This window comes from Cherax quadricarinatus, chromosome 45, assembly GCF_038502225.1.
Source record: "Cherax quadricarinatus isolate ZL_2023a chromosome 45, ASM3850222v1, whole genome shotgun sequence".
In the NCBI taxonomy this organism is placed as follows: Eukaryota; Metazoa; Arthropoda; class Malacostraca; order Decapoda; family Parastacidae; genus Cherax; species Cherax quadricarinatus.
Window position 1 is genome coordinate 4,171,053 of NC_091336.1, and position 26,403 is coordinate 4,197,455.

The following is a 26,403-nucleotide window of genomic DNA, read 5'->3' on the forward strand; positions in this document are numbered from 1 at the left end:
CACAGGTAGACAGAAAGACAGACACACAGGTAGACATAGACACACAGGTAGACAGACACACACAGGTAGACATAGACACACAGGTAGACAGAAAGACAGACACACAGGTAGACAGAAAGACAGACACACAGGTAGACAGAAAGACACAGGTAGACAAAGACAGACACAGGTAGACATAAAGACCGACACACAGGTAGACAAAGACAGACACACAGGTAGACAGAAAGACAGACACACAGGTAGACAGACAGATAAACAGACACACAGAGATACAGACACACAGAGATACAGACAGACACAGATATACAGTAGGCCCCCGCCTTACGATGGCATCGCGTTATGTTAAATCCGCCATACAATACATTTGAACGCAAAAATTTTGCCTCGCCTCACGCTAAAAAACTCACCTCACGCGATTCGTCTGGGACGCATCCCATGCGTGGCCTCAATGCCAGTGTTTACAAGCCAGCCAGTGCAGTCGCATCTACGCATACATTCGGTACACTTCACATTATCCCAGTATTTTTAGTGCTTGTAACTGCAAAATAAGTCACCATGGACCTCAAGAAAGCTTCTAGTGCCATCCCTGTGGTAAAAAGGGTGAGAATTAGTATGGAATTGAAAAAAGAGATTAAGGAAATGTGTGCAAAGTGGGTTGAACTGCAAACCTTTATAGATGAAAATCACCCTGACACAGCTACTGCAAGCCGTGTTGGCAACCTGTACAATGACAATGTTATGGCCCATTTTAGGAAAGTCTTAAAGGAATGGGAGGTACAGAGCTCTATGGACAGATATGTTGTGCGACAAAGGTCCAGTGACTCTCAAGCTGGTCCTAGTGGCATTAAAAGAAGAGAGGAAGTAACCCTGGAAAAGGACTTGCTACCTCAAGTCCTAATGGAAGGGGATTCCCCTTCTAAATAATAACAACCACACTCTCCCCTCCTCCCATCCCATCAATCATCACCAGATCTTCAATAAAGGTAAGTGTCATGCATTCTATTCTTAGATGAGTATTAACTGTGCATGTCTTCTTCAGTTTGTGTGTATTAAAACTAATATTTCATGTGGTAAAAAAAAAAAATTTCATACTTTGGGGTGTCTTGCACGGATTAATTTGACTTCCATTATTTCTTATGGGGAAAATTAATTCGCCTTATGATAATTTCGGCATACAATGAGCTCTCAGAAATGGATTAATATTGTAAGGCGGGGCTCCACTGTACAGGCAGACAGATGTAGACAGGTTTATGTGCAACGGTGAAAACAAATAGAGAGTTCAAGAGTAAGAGCCTTTCTTGCCGCAATCTCCAGTGCAAGATTCAGACTTCATCTTAGGGGCCATGGTGAAATTTACTTTCCAGTTAGTACAGTTAATACAGTATGATGCTGCTGATAGGGCAGGGTTACTCAAACTGATGCTGCCTGCATGACACATTGCCACCGCAAGTATCATCAAATATTGTACAGCGGTGTTCATCAGCCGGCCCAGCCCAGCTGCCAGATGCATGGTCGCAAGTCGAGTGGACGTATGTCGAGCAGGTCATAAGTTGGATGGTAGGTGTACAGTGGAACCTCAAAAATCGAACTTAATCCGTTCCAGGAGCTAGTTCTAAATTCGAAAAGTCTGAAATTCGAAGCAATATTTCCCATAAGAAATAATGGAAATACAATTAATCCGTTCCAGAAACCCAAAAATATTCACACAAAAATTACATTTTATAGAGATTAATTACAGTTTTACATACAACAAATACTATAGTTTTTAATTATGTATAGTAATACATATAAAATAACATTTTTACTTACCTTTATTGAAGATTGGTGATGGCATCTGGAAGACAGGGAGGAGGAGAGAGGGAGCTGGGGTTAGTGTTTGGAAGGAGAATCCCCTTCCATGAGGACTTCAGGTAAAGCCCTCTCTGGGGTTACTTCCCTTCTCTGTCTTTTAATGCCACTAGGACCAGCTTGAGAGTCACTGGACCCCTGTCTCACAAAATAACTATCCACAGTCCTCTGTTTCTGGTGCCTCTTTAACATTTCCCTAAAATGGGACATGGTTCTGTCATTAACTTGTTGAAAAGATGGCTTGTTTCAGCTTGCTCAGGGTGGTACTTCTGCACAAACATTTGGACATCATTCCACTTGGCACAAATCTCCTTAATCTTTGAAGGCACATCATCCACTCCCTCTTCCTCCTCCTCTGAAGCAAGTTCCTCAGCTGTGGTCTGATACTGCTCCAGATGAGGCTCTTGCAGCTCTTCAGTGGTTAGCTCTTCCCTCTGGTCCTCCACCAACTCTTCCACATCCTCACCACTCACCTCCAACCCCAGGGTGTTCCCCAATGCCACAATAGAGTCCACAACAGGCAGAGGGTGAGCTGGGTCAGGGTCAGGGTCAGCCTCAAACCCTTCAAAATCCCTCTTTTGGACACAATCTGGCCACAATTGTCTCTAAGCAGGGTTCAAAGTCCTGGAAGTCACTCCCTCCCAAGCCTTACCTATAAGGCTTATGGAGTTGTAGATGCTGAAGTAATTCCTCCAGAACTCTCTTAGGGTCAACTTAGTGTCTGTGGTCACTTCAAAGCACTTTTCAAACACAGCTTTTGTGTAGAGTTTTTTGAAGTTAGAAATGACCTGCTGGTCCATGGGCTGGAGGAGAGGAGTGGTGTTAGGAGGCAAGAACTTCACTTTTATAAAACTGAAGTCCTTAGACAAGAGGTCTAGTAAGTTTGGAGGATGAGCAGGAGCATTGTCCATTAACAGGAGGCACTTGAGTGGCAATTTCTTTTCCTGGAGGTATTTTTTCACACTGGGGCCAAACACTTCATAGACCCACTCTTTCAAAATTTGTCTTGTGACCCATGCCTTATGATTAGCTTTCCACAAGACACATAACTTGTTCTTAAAGACATTGTTTTTCTTAAACACTCTGGGATTTTCTGAATGATACACAAGTAAAGGCTTCACTTTAAAATCACCACTAGCATTAGCACAGAACAAAAGAGTAAGCCTGTCTTTCCTAGGCTTGTGTCCTGGCAGTGCCTTTTCCTCCTGTGTGATGAAGGTCCTTTTTGGCATTTTCTTCCAAAACAAGCCTGTTTTGTCACAATTAAACACTTGCTCAGGTTTGAATTCTTCACTGTCTATGTACCCCTTAAACTCCTGTACAAACTTCTCAGCCTCCTGTTTGTCTGAACTGGCTGCCTCACCATGTCTTACAACATTGTGTATGCCACTACGCTTCTTAAATCTGTCAAACCAGCCTCTGCTGGCCTTAAATTCACTATCAGCACTGGTTCCAGGAGTTTTCTGTACCAGATCGGCATGCAACTTCCTTGCCTTTTCGCAAATAATCGTCTCTGAAACACTATCACCTGCAATCTCTTTACCCTTGATCCACACCAGCAACAACTTCTCAACCTCTTCAACTATTTGTGGTCTTTTTTTGGTTAGCATATTTAACACCTTTCGCAACATCAGCTTCCTTAATTTGTTCTTTCTTTGCCAGGATAGAACCGATGGTCGACTTGTTTTTCCCATACATCCTGGCAAGTTCAACAAGTCTCACACCACTCTCATACTTCTGTATTATTTCCTTCTTCACATCTATGGTGTTTCTCACTGTTTCTCACTTTCTTTACCACAGGGGTACCACTAGCAAGTTTCTTTGGGCCCATGGCAGCTTATTTCACAATCCCACAAGCACTAAACACAACAAAATAATCGTAAAATATGTGAATGAGAGCGCAGGTTAGTGTTCATTCAAGCATAAACAAAGCTAGACTGCTCACGGCGCCTGCGCGGGGACGTGGACAGAGCGGGCCGGCAGACAGGTCCTATACCCGGTGGTCCGAAAATAGGGGCGCGTTCGATAATAGGGACACAGTTTGTCCGAAAAAATGGTCCTATTTTCAAAACGTTCGATATGTGATACATTTGATTTTTGAGGTTCCACTGTATATATATGTCTGAAACACTGGCTCATAAAATGTACATATAGGGCCGAAACCATCAAAGGGTTAAAGCATTGTATGGGCCCTACAGGTTTAGCGCTTCAACACATATAATTCATGTACACATCATTTATTCATCATCTATTTTACCAAGTTTTATCAAACTACAGGAAGACTGATTTTTTTTTTTTTTTTTTCAACAAGTTGGCCGTCTCCCACCGAGGCAGCGTGACCCAAAAAAGAAAGAAAATCCCCAAAAAGAAAATACTTTCATCATCATTCAACACTTTCACCACACTCACACATTATCACTGTTTTTGCAGAGGTGCTCAGAATACAACAGTTTAGAAGCATATACGTATAAAGATACACAACATATCCCTCCAAACTGGTAAATTATTAGGTTTAGCATTTTCTTGTGTTATGGTAACTTAGTTACAAGATAAACATGAAACAAGCCAGGGATATGAAGAATGTGCTTAGTTCTCATTCGTTTATGTAAAGCAGTGAAACTAGTACAGTGGACCCCAGGTATTCGATATTAATCAGTTCCTGAGAGCTCATCGAATACCAATAATATCGAAAACCGAATCAATTTTCCTCATAAGAAATAATGAAAATCAAATTAATCCATGCAAGACACCCAAAAGTATGAAAAAAAAAATTTTATTACATGAAATATTAAGTTTAATGCAATAGAATAATTACAATAACAATAAAATAATTGACACTTACCTTTAATGAAGATCTGGTGATGATTGATGGGATGGAAGGAGGGGAGAGGTGTTAGTATTTAGAAGGGGAATCCCCTTCCATTAGGACTTGAGGTAGCAAGTCCTTTTCCAGGGTTACTTCCCTTCTTTTAATGCCACTAGGACCAGCTTGAGAGTCACTGGACCTCTGTCGCACAACAAATCTGTCCATAGAGCTCTGTACCTCCCGTTCCTTTACGATTTGTCTAAAATGGGCCACAACATTGTCATTGTAATAGCTGTGTTAGGGTGATTTTCATCCATAAAGGTTTGCACTTCAACCCACTGTGCACACATTTCCTTAATTTTTGAAGTAGGCACAATGTATTCCACAACTGGTATAGGCTTCTCAGGGTTAGCCCCAAACCCTTCAAAATCTTTCTTAATTTCCATACTAATTCTCACCGTTTTTACCACAGGGTTGGCACTAGAAGCTTTCTTGGGGCCCATGGTGACTTATTTTGCAGAAACAAGCACCAAACACAGTGATAATATGGAATGTACCGAATGTATCCTTAGATGTGCGCACACTGGCTGACTTGTAAACACTGGCACACAAGGGGCAGTTCAGGCCACATGTGGACAGGTCTCGTACGAATCGTTTTGAATACCGGGTTTTCAATCGAATACCGAGGAAAATTTTTTGCAATATAATGCATCGAATACCGGATTTATCGAATACCAATGCCATCGAATACCAGGGTCCACTGTATATGGGTTCTTCAGCACAAGAAGTGATGAGACTCAATCCTTCATCACCCATCTTAGCAGAATGATTTGTTCATGTGTACATCATTTTATGAGCATTATTTGTATAAATTAAAGAGAAATCTGTAAGAGGCACTAATTTTATAAACTTTTGATTACAAATATTCAAACAACAGTATACAGTAGTAGGATACATCTCTCCACCCTCTGCAAGTAGCACACATTTGAATTGGGTCTATCCTCACTTTCCTTTAATCAGAACTGACTGCATCCTATTTCCCCAGGAACTACATGACCCCTGTGGGTTTAGAGCAGGGGTTTGCAGCCCCCCCAGCCCGTGGGCCACATCCGGCACACAAGAGGTTTTCGTCCGACCCGCCAGCTTAACACTTGGACACTAATTACAATGGACCCATGGATTAAGACGTCATCGGATTAAGTAATAATCGGATTAAGTAACGTTTTTGTGTCAAAATATTGGCTTGGTTAACGACACTGAACTCAGTTAAAGTCATTCATCCCGAACGTGTCCGGGCACCCGGACACTCCATGTACAGCCAGCGTGCCATTGTTTACCAGCCAGTGAGGATGATTCTACACATACATGCGATACATTTTGTGTTATTCCATTGTTTTTAGTGCTTGTAACTGCTAAATAAGCCACCATGGGCCCAAAGAAAGCTTCTAGTACCAGCCCTTTGGTAAAGAGGGTGAGAAACACTATAGAATTCAAGAAAACTTTGTAGAAAGATACAAAAATGGAGGTGGCAGAGGGTAGTAGTGATGGTGGTACACCAGCCAGGGTACTTCCCCACACACCAGCCAGGGTACTTCCCCACACACCAGCCAGGGTACTTCCCCACACACCAGCCAGGGTACTTACCCACATACCAGCCAGGGTACTTACCCACATACCAGCCAGGGTACTTCCCCACACACCAGCCAGGGTACTTCCCCACATACCAGCCAAGATACTTCCCCACACACCTGCCATGGTACTTCCCCACATACCAGCCAGGGTACTTCCCCACACACCAGACAGGGTACTTCCCCACACACCAGCCAGGGTACTTACCCACACACCAGCCAGGGTACTTCCCCACATACCAGCCAGTGTACTTCCCCACATATCAGCCAGGGTACTTACCCACACACCAGCCAGGGTACTTACCCACATACCAGCCGGGGTACTTTCCCACATACCAGCCAGGGTACTTCCCCACATACCAGCCAGGGTACTTCCCCACATACCAGCCAGGGTACTTCCCCACATACCAGCCAGGGTACTTCCCCACACACCAGCCAGGGTACTTCCCCACATACCAGCCAGGGTACTTCCCCACATACCAGCCAGTGTACTTCCCCACATACCAGCCAGGGTACTTCCCCACATACCAGCCAGGGTATTTCCCCACATACCAGCCAGGGTACTTCCCCACACACGAGCCAGGGTACTTCCCCACATACCAGCCAGGGTACTTCCCCACATACCAGCCAGTGTACTTCCCCACATACCAGCCAGGGTACTTCCCCACATACCAGCCAGGGTAATTCCCCACATACCAGCCAGGGTACTTCCCCACACACATGATTTGAACTGAGTGGGACTTGCACTTGAGTGAATAAAATTATCAAAGCTTATTGCTTGGGAAGTATTGAAAATTGGGTTGGGCAAATACAATTCTGTAAGTGTGATGGTTTGTGAAGGACATGCCTAGTATGGGCCAACAGGCCTGCTGCAGTGTTCCTGCTTTCTTATGTGCAAACATTTATGGATGAACATCACCCTGACACAGCTGTTGCAGGCCATGCTGGCAACATCTACAATGACAATGTTGTGTCCCATTTTAGGGAAATCTTAAAGAGATGCCAGAAACAGAGCTCTCTGGACAGATATTCAGTGCCACAGGTGTGCAGTCACTCTCAAGCTGGTCCTAGTGGCATTAAAAAACAAAGAAGGGAAGTAACCCCAGAAAAGGATTTGGTATCTGAAGTCTTTATGGAAGGGGATTCCCCTTCCAAACAATAGTACACCTCCATCCTCTCCCCTCCTCCTGTCTCATCACTCATTACTAGTCTTCAATAAAGGTAAGTGTCATTTTAGTAATGTTTTACTCTGCATGTCTCATTGTTTTCTGTGTAGGGAAATGCATATTTTATGTAAAAAAATTATTTTGTTTAATACTTTTGAGTGTCTGGAACAGATTACAGTAATCGGATTTCCATTATTTCTTATGGGGAAAATTAATTCGGATTAAGTCACATTCGGTATAAGACACTCTCTCTGAAACGGATTAATTACGTTATCTGAGGGTCCACTGTATCAAATTAGTATCGAATACAGATGCAGTAGTTTACTTCAAGGTGAAACAGTCCCTGGAAAAGTTACTTCGTATCCTCCCTCCTTAAAGTTTTTCATCAGAGTTTGTTGTCTGGTGGTAAAATAATTGTACAGTAGGTATCTGCATTTGATAATAATGTTTATTTAATTATTTGTGATAAATTGTGTTAAGTATTATTAGAATTGGGCCAAAATTGGTTTAAACAACTAATGGCAACAATGAGTTTGAGAAAAAAAAATTTATATTACATTTAATAATATGGCCCTCCTCCAAGAGACTGCATAGCTGTATGGCCCTCTCTTTCCAAAAGGTTGCTGACCCCTGGTTTAGAGCATCTACATACATTACAGTTTAACTGTCTATGACTGCCTAGCTTGAGGTCTGAATGTAACATACTTATGTATGAGGCTGGACACAGATATGCACAAATTAATTGCAAAGGGATTAAAGTTCTTTTGTGGATTTCCTTTCACAGAGGCCTTCAGGAATGTGGTGAAGTCAATTACATGGATAAGTCAGCAATAAATAATACAATGGCAAATATAATTTTGGTGCCTTAAACTCTTAAACACAAGTTTAAAAAAACATTGTTAGACAAGAAGTTACCAACATGTCGAAAGTAGAAAAGAACAGAAAGGAACTAGGTAGTTTGTTGCCCATCATGATTATTACAATATTACAAATTTGGTAATGAAGTTTCTAGGGGAATCTAAACTAACTGGCATATACCATTACCAAACCTGCAATATGCAATATAGCCCAGAGTACAAAAACACATACAATACTGTTTAATCTTTACTAGTAAAATATTGTTTAACATAAAAGAGTATTTTCTTTGATTTACAAAGAATCATTATAAAATAAGAGTATATTCTTTGGCATTATTATCACATTACAATAACAGTTAGTCATGACCCTACCTACCCCGTGTCACTTGACACTACCATTCATCAAGTGTCATGACACTCCTACTAATCCGTGTCACAAGACAACCTTGTCTCTGTGTTATGATGCTCCTTCTCTCTGTGTCACAAGACACCCTTTTCTCTGTGCCACACGACATGCCTTCTTTCCGTGTCACAAGACACCCTGTTCTCTGTGTCACTCGACACCCTGTTCTCTGTGTCATGATACTCCTTCTGTGTCACAAGACACTACCTTTTGTACAGGGTTACATGATACCTTGCAAATGACATATGATTTGTGTTACATCCTTTACCTGTGTTATTGCTAACACAAACTCTCACACGACACAGTTAACACTACCGTTTGTGTCACACGTGACACCTTGACAGTGTCTTCACATGACACTACCTCGACTGTGTCTTCACATGACACTACCTCGACTGTGTCTTCACACGACGCTACCTCGACTGAGTCTTCACACGACACTACCTCGACTGGGTCTTCACACGACACTACCTCGACTGTGTCTTCACACAACACTACCTTGACTGTGTCTTCACACGACACTATCTCGACTGTCTTCACACGACTCTAACTCGACTGTGTCTTCACATGACACTACCTTGACTGTATCTTCACACGACACTACCTCGACTGTGTCTTCACATGACACTACCCCAACTGTGTCTTCACACGACACTACCTCGACTGTGTCTTCACATGACACTACCTCGCCAGTGTCTCGCACAACGTTGTGGGATAGCCAGTAGAAAACCAAATGCAGTTGGTGTGTGTCAAGCAGTGGTACACACACTCAGTGGTGAATACACTCTTTCTGAGGCCGTCTGGCTCAGTGAGCGGTGGTGAACACTCTCTGTGGTGAATACTCTCTTTCTGACACTGAGGCCGGCTGAGCAGCCCCCTACATTGGTGTGCTGACATCACACAGGGTACTGCCAGGTAATAACCATAGCAGCACCCAAGTGGTCATTCAACCACCTCCCTTTATTTGTTCTTTTCTGGGTTTGCAACAATAATGAAATATGTCAGTTAAACCATGTCTATGGAGAAAGTTAAAAAACCAACAAATCACAAGATGCCACTGCTAGACTGTAAGTATCTATCTTCTCCAGGGAGGTTCCTTCATGCTGGTAATGGGCTCTTGATCCAAGAAACTGAACTTGTCCTTCCCTTCTTCAGACTGAACCTGACTGCTTCTGATTCCCAGATGCAGTATGACACCTAAAAGCTTAGTGCTCTCCCTAAATATAACAATAAGTATCTATGACTGGTCAGTTGTATATGAAGTGTGACAGAGACAGGAACTTACACTAGAACATTAGTACTTTAAAATGGCAACACACAGATAAGAATTAATGGATCAATGCTTCGGAATTCTTAGATATGCATTTAATTTGTATACAGTGGTCCTTCAATTATCGTCCTTAATCCATTCCTGGAAGTGGGACTATTATCGAAATAGATGATTTTCGAATCAATTTTCCCCATAAGAAATAATGTAAATCCAATTAATTCATTCCAGACACCCAGAAGTATCAACAACAATTTTTTTTTTTACCTAAAAGATAGATTTACATGCACAAAAGAATGAACATTCAACATGACAGTTACCTTTATTGAAGGCTGTTGTTGATGAATGGAAGACAGGGAGGAGGAGAGAGGGAAGAGAGGTTATTGTTTGGAAGGGGAATCCCCCTCCATAAGGACTCTAGGTCACTTCAGGGGTCACTTCCCTAGCATAAATATAGATTTACATGCAGAAGAAAATGCCAAATAAATGTAAAGCACTAATAAAATGTATAAATGAACATTGGTAATAGGGGTAGTTGATGAGTGGAACGGTCTGCCTAGGGTGATCGAAGCTAAAATATTGGGTAGTTTCAAATTTAGGTTGGATAAATACACAAGGGGTTGGATTTGAGTCGGACTTGCACCTGAGCTTATTGCTTGGGTAGCATTTGTTCTGTTAGTAGGTTGGATTTGTGAAGGACCGGCCTAGTGTGGGTGAACAGGCTTATTGCAGTGTTCCTCCTTTCTTATGTTCTAAAAGCTATGGCTTGGGTAGTTTCAAATTTAGGCTGGATAAATACACAAGTGAGAGGGGTTGGATTTGAGTCGGACTTGCACCTGAGATTATTGCTTGGATAGCATTTGTTCTGTTAGTGGGCTAGATTTGTGAAGGACCCACCTAGTATGGGCCAGCAGGCCTCTTGCAGTGTTCCTACTTTCTTAAGTTCTTATTTAACATCACACTTACCAGTAGGGTGATCGAGGCTAGGACCTTGGGTAGCTTTAAGAAGAGATTGGACAAATATATGAGTTGGAGGAGCTGAGTTTGATTTGTGTCATTGGGTACGGGAGTAAATTCTTGGGTAGCTTTGGGTAGAGGTCATTTTGATAAAGACCTGCCTTGTATGGGCCAATAGAACTGCAGTGTTCTTCCATTGTTATGTTCTTAGTGGGAAGGATTGTAAAGGACCTGCCTAGTATGGGCCAGCAGGCCTACTGCAGTGTTCCTCCTTTCTTATGTTCTTATTGGAGATTTGTTTGTGTGAGGGAGGGATGGCAAGTTTATTGTTGGAGAATATGACACTAATATCAACTCTATGGCTTATTAATCTATCACAATTCAACTAATATGACATAATAAACAATATTAATAACATAGAAACATGGAATATACTCTAGAATGAATAAAATAAGTCATTATGTATGTCAAGAGAGGTGTTGTGTTGTTGTTGGGTATATAAGGGCCACTGAGTGTAAGCCGTCCATAATGGTGGTGAAGCAGCAGCTGAGGCAGCGGTGTTTTCTGTAGCCCTATATAACTCCAACAATATTGGAGAAGTTGGTAGAATCGCTGAATCACTAAAGAAGGAACCCTCTACCACCATCACTACGACCTTCTACCACTATTACAACTGTTACCACCATCACTACTACCTTCTACCACCATCATTACCACCATCAACCACTATCACAACTGCTTCCACTCTACCACCACCACCACCTTTGTATTTTTCTACAAGCTTTTTCATAAATTATGTGTTTCTCACATTCTTTACCAAAGGGCTGGCACTAGAAGCTTTCTTTGGAGCCATGGTAGCTTATTTAGCCCTTGCAAGCACTAAAATCAATGGAATATTATGAAATATTTCGTAGGAGCACGTGAGGGGACCGTCGCTCACTGGTAAACAATGGCACACTGGCTGGGAAGGCGGCCCAGGCGGATCAGAGCGTGAGTACCTGTCCCGGACGAAGGACGATTAGCGAGTTAACGGACCATTTGCGAGCCAATGTTTAGACGAAATAATGGGACTATTTCCGAAATGGACGACTTTCAGGCCGGACGATTAATGAGGGACCACTGTACTTTTATTACTATTATTTGCAGTAGTAGTAGTAATGTATGTTATTACACTTCAAATATACAGTTTTGTTGCGAGTGAGGAGGTAAGCATTTCGCTGGTACATGCTAGACTGCCAACATGCCAGACAGTCACCCTGTGACATCGCACATGAACACTCTTTATGCAAGTATGTATGTGTAGATATGTAATAAATGTACAGTATGTGTATGCATAGGTATCTGAATTTATGACAGAGAAATCATTTCATGTTGTAAGTGATCCAAATATTACTAAATATATACAGTGGAACCTGTACTTATGAGTTTAACCCGTTCCGTGACCTTGCTCACATCTGGATTTGCTCGTTTGCAGTCAAATTTCCTCATTTAAATTAACTGAAATGCAATTAATCTGTTCTGGCTCTCAGGAGGCACAAGATACTTCAATATTTTGCTAATATCATCTATACAGCTTATTTATCTATCACAATTCATCTAATTTTTTTTTTTTATTATTATCACACCGGCCGATTCCCACCAAGGCAGGGTGGCCCGAAAAAGAAAAACTTTCACCATCATTCACTCCATCACTGTCTTGCCAGAAGGGTGCTTTACACTACAGGTTTTAAACTGCAACATTAACACCCCTCCTTCAGAGTGCAGGCACTGTACTTCCCATCTCCAGGACTCAAGTCCGGCCTGCCGGTTTCCCTGAATCCCTTCATAAATGTTACTTTGCTCACACTCCAACAGCACGTCAAGTATTAAAAACCATTTGTCTCCATTCACTCCTATCAAACACGCTCACGCATGCCTGCTGGAAGTCCAAGCCCCTCGCACACAAAACCTCCTTTACCCCCTCCCTCCAACCCTTCCTAGGCCGACCCCTACCCCGCCTTCCTTCCACTACAGACTGATACACTCTTGAAGTCATTCTGTTTCGCTCCATTCTCTCTACATGTCCGAACCACCTCAACAACCCTTCCTCAGCCCTCTGGACAACAGTTTTGGTAATCCCGCACCTCCTCCTAACTTCCAAACTACGAATTCTCTGCATTATATTCACACCACACATTGCCCTCAGACATGACATCTCCACTGCCTCCAGCCTTCTCCTCGCTGCAACATTCATCACCCACGCTTCACACCCATATAAGAGCGTTGGTAAAACTATACTCTCATACATTCCCCTCTTTGCCTCCAAGGACAAAGTTCTTTGTCTCCACAGACTCCTAAGTGCACCACTCACTCTTTTTCCCTCATCAATTCTATGATTCACCTCATCTTTCATAGACCCATCCGCTGACACGTCCACTCCCAAATATCTGAATACGTTCACCTCCTCCATACTCTCTCCCTCCAATCTGATATTCAATCTTTCATCACCTAATCTTTTTGTTATCCTCATAACCTTACTCTTTCCTGTATTCACCTTTAATTTTCTTCTTTTGCACACCCTACCAAATTCATCCACCAATCTCTGCAACTTCTCTTCAGAATCTCCCAAGAGCACAGTGTCATCAGCAAAGAGCAGCTGTGACAACTCCCACTTTGTGTGTGATTCTTTATCTTTTAACTCCACGCCTCTTGCCAAGACCCTCGCATTTACTTCTCTTACAACCCCATCTATAAATATATTAAACAACCACGGTGACATCACACATCCTTGTCTAAGGCCTACTTTTACTGGGAAATAATTTCCCTCTTTCCTACATACTCTAACTTGAGCCTCACTATCCTCGTAAAAACTCTTCACTGCTTTCAGTAACCTACCTCCTACACCATACACTTGCAACATCTGCCACATTGCCCCCCTATCCACCCTGTCATACGCCTTTTCCAAATCCATAAATGCCACAAAGACCTCTTTAGCCTTATCTAAATACTGTTCACTTATATGTTTCACTGTAAACACCTGGTCCACACACCCCCTACCTTTCCTAAAGCCTCCTTGTTCATCTGCTATCCTATTCTCCGTCTTACTCTTAATTCTTTCAATTATAACTCTACCATACACTTTACCAGGTACACTCAACAGACTTATCCCCCTATAATTTTTGCACTCTCTTTTATCCCCTTTGCCTTTATACAAAGGAACTATGCATGCTCTCTGCCAATCACTAGATACCTTACCCTCTTCCATACATTTATTAAATAATTGCACCAACCACTCCAAAACTATATCCCCACCTGCTTTTAACATTTCTATCTTTATCCCATCAATCCCGGCTGCCTTACCCCCTTTCATTTTACCTACTGCCTCACGAACTTCCCCCACACTCACAACTGGCTCTTCCTCACTCCTACAAGATGTTATTCCTCCTTGCCCTATACACGAAATCACAGCTTCCCTATCTTCATCAACATTTAACAATTCCTCAAAATATTATGTCATCTAATATGACATAATAAACAATATAAATAACATAGAAACTTGATATATATACTCTAGAATGAATAAAATGTCATTATGTGAAAAGTGGAGGAGGCCACAATCGCTCCCGCATTGTTGTGGTAATCACTGCCATCTAGTGATGGACTTTGGAAGCTGTCATTTATTATAAATATTATACAGGAAGGCCCCGCTTTACGGCGTTTCACTTTACGGCGTTCCACTAATACGGACATTTCAAATTATGACCAAAACTCACTATACGGCTCCCCCCACCTGACTTTCTAATACGGTCACCGTGCCCCACCCTGTTTGTTTACATTCTCCATGAGCTCAGTAAGCACTAAGTCTCTCCATTTTGTCTGGAAACTCCAAAATTTCAAATGTTTTTAAAAGTTATTTCATATTTTATATATACTCTGATAATTATACTTATGTATACCTGTACCTAAATAAACTTACATACTGTGCTGGCATGCAGGTACACATTAAAATTGGTAAGTGTCTTATGTCTCCAGACGTCATATTAGTAATGATAATAATAATCATCGAGTCATTTAAATGTCGTATATTACGTTAATATACACATTTTCATTAATCCATCCATGATATTTTTTTCAAAATTATATAATAAACACGATGCATAACATATAAATAAGATAAATACACCCCACAGTAGAATAAATAAACATAAATGTGAGATGTGGTAGCAGACGACTTGCACAAGTGACGCCATATTAGAAATGATAATAATAATAATAATAATACTCACCGAGTCTCATTAAATGTCGTATATTACGGTAATATACACATTTTCATTAATCCATCCATGATATTTTTTTCAAAATTATATAATAAACACGATGCATAACATATAAATAAGATAAATACACCCCACAGTAGAATAAATAAACATAAATATAAGATGTGGGAGCCACATAACTTGTACAAGTGACGGCAAGAATAACATTTTCTCTAATCTAACATAAGAGAAAATGTGTTACTGGGGGTAACTGTAGAAAATTATTCCTTTCGTATGTATGTAAGTTTATTCAGGTATACACAAATACAGTTACATAGATTATCATACATAACAACATACGTGTAGAGAACCTAGGATAACCCAAAAAAGTCAGTGTGACTTATTTCCATTGCCTTCACTCATAGCTTCATTTCTTCTCAAAATGATGTTACATGAGAATGGGAGTGTTCTTCTTTATTAATTCTACCATATCAATGTAGAGACAACCTGTACACAATGTAACTTGTACACAAACCAGACGTGTACACTTCGTTTGTTTACAAAACTTACATTCGCCTGGTTTGTTTACATAACTCTGCGCCTGTCCCCTCTCATGTACTCATTCTTTCTCTCTCTCATTTATTCGTTTTATCTCATTTACTTACTCCTGACCCTACATTAAGACTACAAATATTTTAAGGTAAGTAATGAGTGAACTGTATATACATTTCATCGCTCTGGGATGCTTAAATATCATAGAATAGTATGTGTGGGTGGGGTGGCCTGGTAAGGTAGCCTGGCTATTACCATACATACCACACTTGATTTCTTACAATAAATACTACTTGTCTCACCCTAGATTAAGACTATAAATATTTTAAGGTAAGTAATGAGTGCACTATTGCACTATTGTGCTCTATTGTTTTTTGATGCCTGGTTCTATTGCTAACTTAATATATGTTAGTGTAAACTTGTTATCTAGTGTTTGTATGCATTTATAAGTGGAAAAAAAGGGTGTTCCACTTTACGGCGGTAGCCTGGAACCTAACCTGCCGTATAAGTGGGGCCCTCCTGTATTGTACATTATTATTATACATGTACAGTGGACCCTCGTTTTTCGTAATTAATCTGTTCAAGAGAGCATGACTAATGGTGAAACTGACAATTTGCAAAACCATTTTCCCCATAAGAAATACAGTAGAACCTCAAAAATCGAACTTAATCCGTTCCAGGAGCTAGTTCTAAATTCGAAAGGTCTGAAATTCGAAGCAATATTTCCCATAAGAAATAATGGAAATACAATTAATCCGTTCCAGAAACCCAAAAATATTCACACAAAAAATACATTTTATAGAGATTAATTACAGTTTTACATACAACAAATACTATAGTTTTTAATTATGTACAGTAATACATATAAAATAACATTTTTACTTACCTTTATTGAAGATTGGTGATGGCATCTGGAAGATAGGGAGGAGAGAGGGAGTTGGGGTTAGAGTTTGGAAGGAGAATCCCCCTCCATGAGGACTTCAGGTAAAGCCCTCTCTGGGGTTACTTCCCTTCTCTGTCTTTTAATGCCACTAGGACAAGCTTGAGAGTCACTGGACCCCTGTCTCACAAAATAACTGTCCACAGTCCTCTGTTTCTGGTGCCTCTTTAACATTTCCCTAAAATGGGACATGGTTCTGTCACTGAACTTGTTGCAAAGATGGCTTGTTTCAGCTTGCTCAGGGTGGTACTTCTGCACAAACATTTGGACATCATTCCACTTGGCACAAATCTCCTTAATCTTTGAAGAAGGCACCTCATCCACTCCCTATATTAGCACCTTTTGCAACATCAGCTTCCTTGACTTATTCTTTCATTGACAGGATAGAACCAATGGTCGACTTGTTTTTCCCATACATCCTGGTAAGCTCAACGAGTCTCACACCACTCTCATACTTCTGTATTATTTCCTTCTTCACATCTATGGTGTTTCTCACTTTCTTTACCACAGGGGTACCACTAGCAAGTTTCTTTGGGCCCATGGCAGCTTATTGCACAGTCCCACAAGCACTAAATACAACAAAATAATCGTAAAATGCGTGAATGAGAGCACAGGTTAGTGTTCACTCAAGCATAAACAAAGCTAGACTGCTCACGGCGCCTGTGCGGGGACGCGGGTGGCAGACAGGTCCCGTACCCGGCGGTCCGAAAATAGGGGCGCATTCGATAATAGGGACACTGTCCAAAAAAATGGTCCTATTTTCGAAACGTTCAATATGTGATACGTTCGATTTTTGAGGTCCCACTGTAATGTAAATCCAATTAATCCATTTCAGACCAAAAGTATTAACAAAAAAAAATATTGTTTTTTTTACATGAAATATAGATTTACATACACAGAAAACAATGAGACATGAAGAATAAAACAATAATAACATCACACTTACCATTATTGAAGATTCTTGTTTGTCAATGAATAAAACATGTCATTACGTATGTTAGGAACTGTGGCGGCGGCAGGGGTGTGTGTTTGGAGGCAAGACAAGATAGTCCTTCAATATGACACTAATATCAACTCTAAGGCTTATTTAACTATCACAATTCATCTAATATGACATAATGAACAATATTAATAATATAAAAATATGACAGATACTCTAGAATGTATAAAAAATGTCATTACATATGTCATGAGTGGTGTTTTGTTGTTGAGTGCATAAGGGCCACTGAGAGCATAAGCCGTACATAGTGGTGGTGGAGGCGGCGGTGCTGTCAGTAGCTCTATAAAACTCCAACAACATTGCAGGAGTTAGGTTCATGCTGTCCTTTTTCTATCGATTAATTGCTTAACTTACATGCTACACTGTTAATGCTACACTTTATTGCTGGCTGCCGCTATAGCCTTTATCGACTCGTGCTGCTTTAGTATCATACATATCGTAGAATCACTGAATCACTGCAGAGGGAACATTCTCCACTTTCTTTTCCTCCTTCACTTTGGTACTTTGCTACGAATTCTTTCTTGAATTCTATCATGTTTCTCAACTTCTCTACCAAAGGTCTGGCACTAGAAATTTTCTTTGGGGCCATGGTGGCTTATTTAGCAGTTGCAAGAACTAAAATGAATGAAATATTACGAAATGTATCGTACCAACGCATGGGATCATCCTCACTCGCTGATAAACAATGGCACACTGGCTGTAAGTGGAGTGTGGGGCCGCTCAGGGCCATGCATAAGTGTCTAGGACAAACAACTATTTACGAGTCAAACGACGATTCGTGATGACACATTACGATTTTCGAAAATTATGACTTCCGACGCTTACGAAAAATGAGGGTCCACTGTATTATTATTACATGTACAGTGGTCCCTCAATAATCGTCCAGCCTGAAAGTCGTCCATTTCGGAAATAGTCCTGTTTTTTCGTCAAAATATTGGCTCGCAAATGGTCCGGTAACTCGCTAATAGTCCTTCGTCCCGGACACATACTCACGCTCTGAGCCGCCTCGGCCTTTCCTTCCCAGCCAGTGTGCCATTGTTTACCAGTGAGCGACGGTCCCCTCACATGCTCCAGCGAAATATTTCATAATATTCCATTTATTTTAGTGCTTGCAAGTTATTTAAGTGCTAAATAAGCTACCATGGCTCCAAAGAAAGCTCCTAGTGCCAAGCCTTTGGTAAAAAAGGTGAGAAATACGATTGAATTTAAGAAAAACATCATTGAACAATATGATAGTGGCATACATGTGGGCGAACTGGCCAGGATGTATAACAAATCCCGTACAACCATATCTTCCATCATAGCCAAGAAAAAGGAAATCAAGGACGCTGTTGTTGCAAAGGGACTAAATATGCTGACAAAAATGAGATCACCAGTACTCGAAGATGTTGAGAAGTTATTATTGGTGTGGATAAATGAGAAACAATTAGCAGGAGATAGTCTTATGACGTCGCTTATTTGTGAAAAGGCTAGGCAGTTGCATGATGATTTGGTAAAGAAATTGCCTGCAACTAGTGAGTGAATTTAAGGCCAGCAAAGGCAAATTTGAGAGATTTAAGAAGCGTACTGGCATACACAGTGTGGTAAGGCATGGTGAGGCTGCCAGTTCGGACCACAAGGCGGATGAAAAATATGTGCATGAATTCAAGGAGTACATAAACAGTGAAGGACTGAAACCTGAACAAGTGTTCAATTGTGATGAAACAGGCCTCTTTTGGAAGAAAATGCCAAAGAGGACCTACATTACTCAGGAAGAAAAGGCGCTGCCAGGACACAAGCCTATGAAAGACAGGCTGACGCTAATGTTCTGTGCTAATGCTAGTGGGGATTTCAAAGTGAAGCCGTTACTAGTGTACCATTCTGAAAATCCCAGAGTGTTCAAGAAAAACAATGTTATGAAGAGTAAATTGTGTGTGTTTTGGAGATCTAATAGTAAGGCATGGGTCACAAGGGACATTTTCGTCGAGTGGTTCAATGAAGTGTTTGGCCCTAGTGTGAAGAATTACCTTCTGGAAAAGAAACTGGATCTCAAGTGCCTCCTAATAATGGACAATGCACCTGCTCATCCTCCAAACTTGGATGACCTAATTCTGAAGGAGTCTGGGTTCATCACAGTTAAGTTCTTGCCCCCGAATACCACTCCTCTCCTCCAGCCCAAGGACCAGCAGGTCATTGTAAACTTTAAAAAACTCTACACCAAAGCAATGTTTGAAAGGTGCTTTAATGTGACCTCAGACACTAACTTGACCCTACGAGATTTTTGGAAAGAACACTTCAGTATCCTCCATTGCGTAAGCCTTATAGGTAAGGCTTGGGAGGGAGTGACTACCAGGACTTTGAACTCTGCTTGGAGAAAATTGTGGACTGTGTCCACAAGAGGGATTTTGAAGGGTTTGGGGCTGACCCTGATGAGCCTATGTCAGTTGTTAAATCCATTGTGGCACTGGGGAGTTCCATGGGGTTGGATGTGAGTTTGGAGGATGTGGAAGAGTTGGTGGAGGACCACAACGAAGAGCTAACCACTGAGGAGCTGCAAGAGCTTCAGCAGGAAGAGCAACAGATTGCAGCTCAGAATCTTGCTGCAGAGGAGGAGGAAGAGAGATGGAGGAAGGTGCCTTCTTCAGAAATTAAGGAGATTTTTGAAATGTGGGGTAGGATGGAAAGATTTATGGAGAAACATCACTCAGAGAAGGATGTTGCAAGCCATATCAGCAATTTGTACAGTGACAGAGTCTTGGCCCATTTTAGGGAAGTTTTAAAGAGACGCCAGAAACAGAGCTCTCTGGACAGTTTTTTTGCGAGACAGGACTCCAGTGACTCTCAAGGTGGTCCTAGTGGCATTAAGAAACAGAGAAGAGAAGTTTTTTTTTTTTTTTTATTATCACACTGGCCGATTCCCACCAAGGCAGGGTGGCCCGAAAAAGAAAAACTTTCACCATCATTCACTCCATCACTGTCTTGCCAGAAGGGTGCTTTACACTACAGTTTTTAAACTGCAACATTAACACCCCTCCTTCAGAGTGCAGGCACTGTACTTCCCATCTCCAGGACTCAAGTCCGGCCTGCCGGTTTCCCTGAATCCCTTCATAAATGTTACTTTGCTCACACTCCAACAGCACGTCAAGTATTAAAAACCATTTGTCTCCATTCACTCCTATCAAACACGCTCACGCATGCCTGCTGGAAGTCCAAGCCCCTCGCACACAAAACCTCCTTTACCCCCTCCCGCCAACCCTTCCTAGGCCGACCCCTACCCCGCCTTCCTTCCACTACAGACTGATACACTCTTGAAGTCATTCTGTTTCGCTCCATTCTCTCTACATGTCCGAACCACCTCAACAACCCTTCCTCAGCCCTCTGGACAACAGTTTTGGTAATCCCGCACCTCCTCCTAACTTCCAAACTACGAATTCTCTGCATTATATTCACACCACACATTGCCCTCAGACATGACATCTCCACTGCCTCCAGCCTTCTCCTCGCTGCAACATTCATCACCCACGCTTCACACCCATATAAGAGCGTTGGTAAAACTATACTCTCATACATTCCCCTCTTTGCCTCTAAGGACAAAGTTCTTTGTCTCCACAGACTCCTAAGTGCACCACTCACTCTTTTTCCCTCATCAATTCTATGATTCACCTCATCTTTCATAGACCCATCCGCTGACACGTCCACTCCCAAATATCTGAATACATTCACCTCCTCCATACTCTCTCCCTCCAATCTGATATTCAATCTTTCATCACCTAATCTTTTTGTTATCCTCATAACCTTACTCTTTCCTGTATTCACCTTTAATTTTCTTCTTTTGCACACCCTACCAAATTCATCCACCAATCTCTGCAGCTTCTCTTCAGAATCTCCCAAAAGCACAGTGTCATCAGCAAAGAGCAGCTGTGACAACTCCCACTTTGTGTGTGATTCTTTATCTTTTAACTCCACGCCTCTTGCCAAGACCCTCGCATTTACTTCTCTTACAACCCCATCTATAAATATATTAAACAACCACGGTGACATCACACATCCTTGTCTAAGGCCTACTTTTACTGGGAAATAATTTCCCTCTTTCCTACATACTCTAACTTGAGCCTCACTATCCTCGTAAAAACTCTTCACTGCTTTCAGTAACCTACCTCCTACACCATACACTTGCAACATCTGCCACATTGCCCCCCTATCCACCCTGTCATACGCCTTTTCCAAATCCATAAATGCCACAAAGACCTCTTTAGCCTTATCTAAATACTGTTCACTTATATGTTTCACTGTAAACACCTGGTCCACACACCCCCTACCTTTCCTAAAGCCTCCTTGTTCATCTGCTATCCTATTCTCCGTCTTACTCTTAATTCTTTCAATTATAACTCTACCATACACTTTACCAGGTACACTCAACAGACTTATCCCCCTATAATTTTTGCACTCTCTTTTATCCCCTTTGCCTTTATACAAAGGAACTATGCATGCTCTCTGCCAATCACTAGATACCTTACCCTCTTCCATACATTTATTAAATAATTGCACCAACCACTCCAAAACTATATCCCCACCTGCTTTTAACATTTCTATCTTTATCCCATCAATCCCGGCTGCCTTACCCCCTTTCATTTTACCTACTGCCTCACGAACTTCCCCCACACTCACAACTGGCTCTTCCTCACTCCTACAAGATGTTATTCCTCCTTGCCCTATACACGAAATCACAGCTTCCCTATCTTCATCAACATTTAACAATTCCTCAAAATATTCCCTCCATCTTCCCAATACCTCTAACTCTCCATTTAATAACTCTCCTCTCCTATTTTTAACTGACAAATCCATTTGTTCTCTAGGCTTTCTTAACTTGTTAATCTCACTCCAAAACTTTTTCTTATTTTCAACAAAATTTGTTGATAACATCTCACCCACTCTCTCATTTGCTCTCTTTTTACATTGCTTCACCACTCTCTTAACCTCTCTCTTTTTCTCCATATACTCTTCCCTCCTTGCATCACTTCTACTTTGTAAAAACTTCTCATATGCTAACTTTTTCTCCCTTACTACTCTCTTTACATCATCATTCCACCAATCGCTCCTCTTCCCTCCTGCACCCACTTTCCTGTAACCACAAACTTCTGCTGAACACTCTAACACTACATTTTTAAACCTACCCCATACCTCTTCGACCCCATTGCCTATGCTCTCATTAGCCCATCTATCCTCCAATAGCTGTTTATATCTTACCCTAACTGCCTCCTCTTTTAGTTTATAAACCTTCACCTCTCTCTTCCCTGATGCTTCTATTCTCCTTGTATCCCATCTACCTTTTACTCTCAGTGTAGCTACAACTAGAAAGTGATCTGATATATCTGTGGCCCCTCTATAAACATGTACATCCTGAAGTCTACTCAACAGTCTTTTATCTACCAATACATAATCCAACAAACTACTGTCATTTCGCCCTACATCATATCGTGTATACTTATTTATCCTCTTTTTCTTAAAATATGTATTACCTATAACTAAACCCCTTTCTATACAAAGTTCAATCAAAGGGCTCCCATTATCATTTACACCTGGCACTCCAAACTTACCTACCACACCCTCTCTAAAAGTTTCTCCTACTTTAGCATTCAGGTCCCCTACCACAATTACTCTCTCACTTGGTTCAAAGGCTCCTATACATTCACTTAACATCTCCCAAAATCTCTCTCTCTCCTCTGCATTCCTCTCTTCTCCAGGTGCATACACGCTTATTATGACCCACTTCTCGCATCCAACCTTTACTTTAATCCACATAATTCTTGAATTTACACATTCATATTCTCTTTTCTCCTTCCATAACTGATCATTTAACATTACTGCTACCCCTTCCTTTGCTCTAACTCTCTCAGATACTCCAGATTTAATCCCATTTATTTCCCCCCACTGAAACTCTCCTACCCCCTTCAGCTTTGTTTCGCTTAGAGCCAGGACATCCAACTTCTTTTCATTCATAACATCAGCAATCATCTGTTTCTTGTCATCTGCACTACATCCACGCACATTTAAGCATCCCAGTTTTATAAAGTTTTTCTTCTTCTCTTTTTTAGTAATGTATACAGGAGAAAGGGTTACTAGCCCATTGCTCCCGGCATTTTAGTCGCCTCATACGACACGCATGGCTTACGGAGGAAAGATTCTTTTCCACTTCCCCATGGACAATAGAAGAAATAAAAGTCGCCTCATACGACACGCATGGCTTACGGAGAAAGATTCTTTTCCACTTCCCCATGGACAATAGAAGAAATAAAAAAGAACAAGAGCTATTTAAAAAGGAGAAAAACCTAGATCTGAAAAAACCTAGATGTATGTATATATATATATATATGCATGTGCGTGTCTGTGAAGTGTGACCAAAGTGTAAGTAGGAGTAGCAAGATATCCCTGTTATCTAGCGTGTTTATGAGACAGAAAAAGAAACCAGCAATCCTACCATCATGCAAAACAGTTACAGGTTTTTGTTTCACAGTCATCTGGCAGGACGGTAGTACTTCCCTGGGTGGTTGCTGTCTACCAACCTATACAGGAGAAGGGATTTCTAGGCCCCTCCTCCTGGCATTTTAGTCGCCTCTTACAACACGCAGGGCTTACAGAGGAAGAATTCTGTTCCACTTCCTCATGGAGATAAGAGGAAATAAACAAGAACAAGAACTATAAAGAAAATAGAAGAAACCCAGAGGGGTGTGTATATATACGCTTGTACATGTATGTGTAGCGTGACCTAAGTGTAAGTAGAAGTAGCAAGATGTACCTGAAATCTTGCATGTTTATGAGACAGAAAAAAGACACCAGCAATCCTACCATCATGTAAAACAATTACAAGTTTCCATTTTACACTCACTTGGCAGGATGGTAGTACCTCCCTGGGCAGTTGCTGCCTACCAACCTATTACCTAGTGTAATATTATTATTCTTTCTTTCTTTCTTTCAACACATCGGCCGTATCCCACCAAGGCAGGGTGGCCCAAAAGGAAAAACGAAAGTTTCTCCTTTTACATTTAGTAATATATACAGGAGAAGGGGTTACTAGCCCCTTGCCCCTGGCATTTTAGTTGCCTCTTACAACACGCATGGCTTACGGAGGAAGAATTCTGTTCCACTTCCCCATGGAGGTAAGAGGAAATAAACAAGAACAAGAACTAGAAAGAAAATAGCAGAAAACCAAGAGGGGTGTGTATATATATGCTTGTACATGTTTGTGTAGTGTGACCTAAGTGTAAGTAGAAGTAGCAAGACATACCTGAAATCTTGCGTGTTTATGAGACAGACATAAGACACCAGCAATCCTACCATCATGCAAAACAATCACAGGCTTTCGTTTTACACTCACTTGGCAGGACGGTAGTACCTCCCTGGGCGGTTGCTGTCTACCAACCTACTACCTAGGAATATTATTATTATTACAATATAAATAATTTGTAATTTTTATTCACACAAAAAATAGAAGATATACTGTTATGCAGACTACTGTATTATTGTAGCAACTGTATAAATAATGTCAACCCATTCACGACTGCATATTGGAATGGACAGTAATGTCATTTGTTTACTCTTGAACATCGCCAAACAATCGAACATTTCTGCTACTTTGAGCTCAATATCAAGGTACTTTTCATTGTGAAACCAATCAAAATCATATCTATTTCTGTAATATATCTTCCATTCTATCAAATGACACCACAAAAACAAATATACCGCTAAGGGGTGGCTAATGGCTGAGAAGTGAACTCTGTTATTTATGGTCCGATTTCTTTCATTTTTGGTGTACATAAACCCTTAAACGGTCCAAACGTATATATACGTTTTTTCAACATTTGAATGTAAAAAAATGTACATCATCTTTTTTTTTTTTACATTTGAAAATGTGTAAAAAAATTTTTATCTACATTTCTTTTTTTTTATATTTGATAATATGTAAAAAAAACATAGATCTACTTTTGGAGCACTATGGATTTGAACATCGATCTATTTGGACCATTTAAGGGTTAAGAAGCATCTTTCCATGATATACTGCCCAAGTTTCAATAAGTTAGTCCAACAAACAACTGAGATCCAGTTCTCTAGATCAAGAGCAAGAGCCCCCTCACCAGATGCGAGTGGGCCCTTGAGGCCCACTCGCATCTGGAAATTTTGCTCGCACCTGGAAGCAAAAAATCGACTGAGCGACTGCTCATATCTGGAAAACCTTGCACATGAACACACTCATAAGTACAGGTTCCACTGTAATAGAATGCAACAGCAATATAAATATTTAAACCAATTATTTTGGTTAATGCATAAAATTTGTTTCCAGGTACTAACCATGAGAATAACAACAGAGTTTGCTGCCACTAAACGAGTGATTTGATTCCACAATGGCAGATATGGCTCAGGTTTGTTGGTCACAGGATTGAGTCTTGTTGTGGTGACTTTCTCCTCATATTCTGGACGCAGCTCCTCCTCCTCCTCATAGCCTTCTAGGTCCCACTGCCACTGGATGACTGCTTGCTTCCGCTTCCACAGTTCCAGGAACATTGTGGCTGGTAACAAATATATTTTGCTAAGTTCAAATGATTGCCCGTATAAAAAAAATACAAAACTAGGCAATTACTGTATATCATTCCTTTTACACAGAACTGAGCTTTTCTCTGGAAGTAGTAGACATTTTGTTCCAAGGATGGGTCACACCCTGGTGAGTGTAAATCATTGTAAGAAGCTTAACTGATTATAAATGTAAATCT

At 41.1% G+C, this 26,403-nt stretch overlaps 1 protein-coding gene across 2 annotated transcripts in view; it reads right to left on the reverse strand.

Annotated features, from left to right (window-relative positions):
* The window catches only part of LOC128694795 (anoctamin-4-like), a 255,375-nt gene extending 228,980 nt beyond the window's left edge, over positions 1-26,395 (reverse strand). Inside the window, exon 1 of one of the 2 annotated variants that reach the window (XM_070094272.1) lies at positions 25,985-26,395. In XM_070094272.1, the coding sequence (XP_069950373.1) occupies positions 25,985-26,197 (213 nt within the window). In that variant the 5' untranslated portion in view covers positions 26,198-26,395. The remainder of the gene's footprint in view (positions 1-25,984) is intronic. The other variant, XM_070094271.1, reaches the window with a different exon arrangement.
* Between the last annotated feature and the right edge of the window lie 8 nt (positions 26,396-26,403).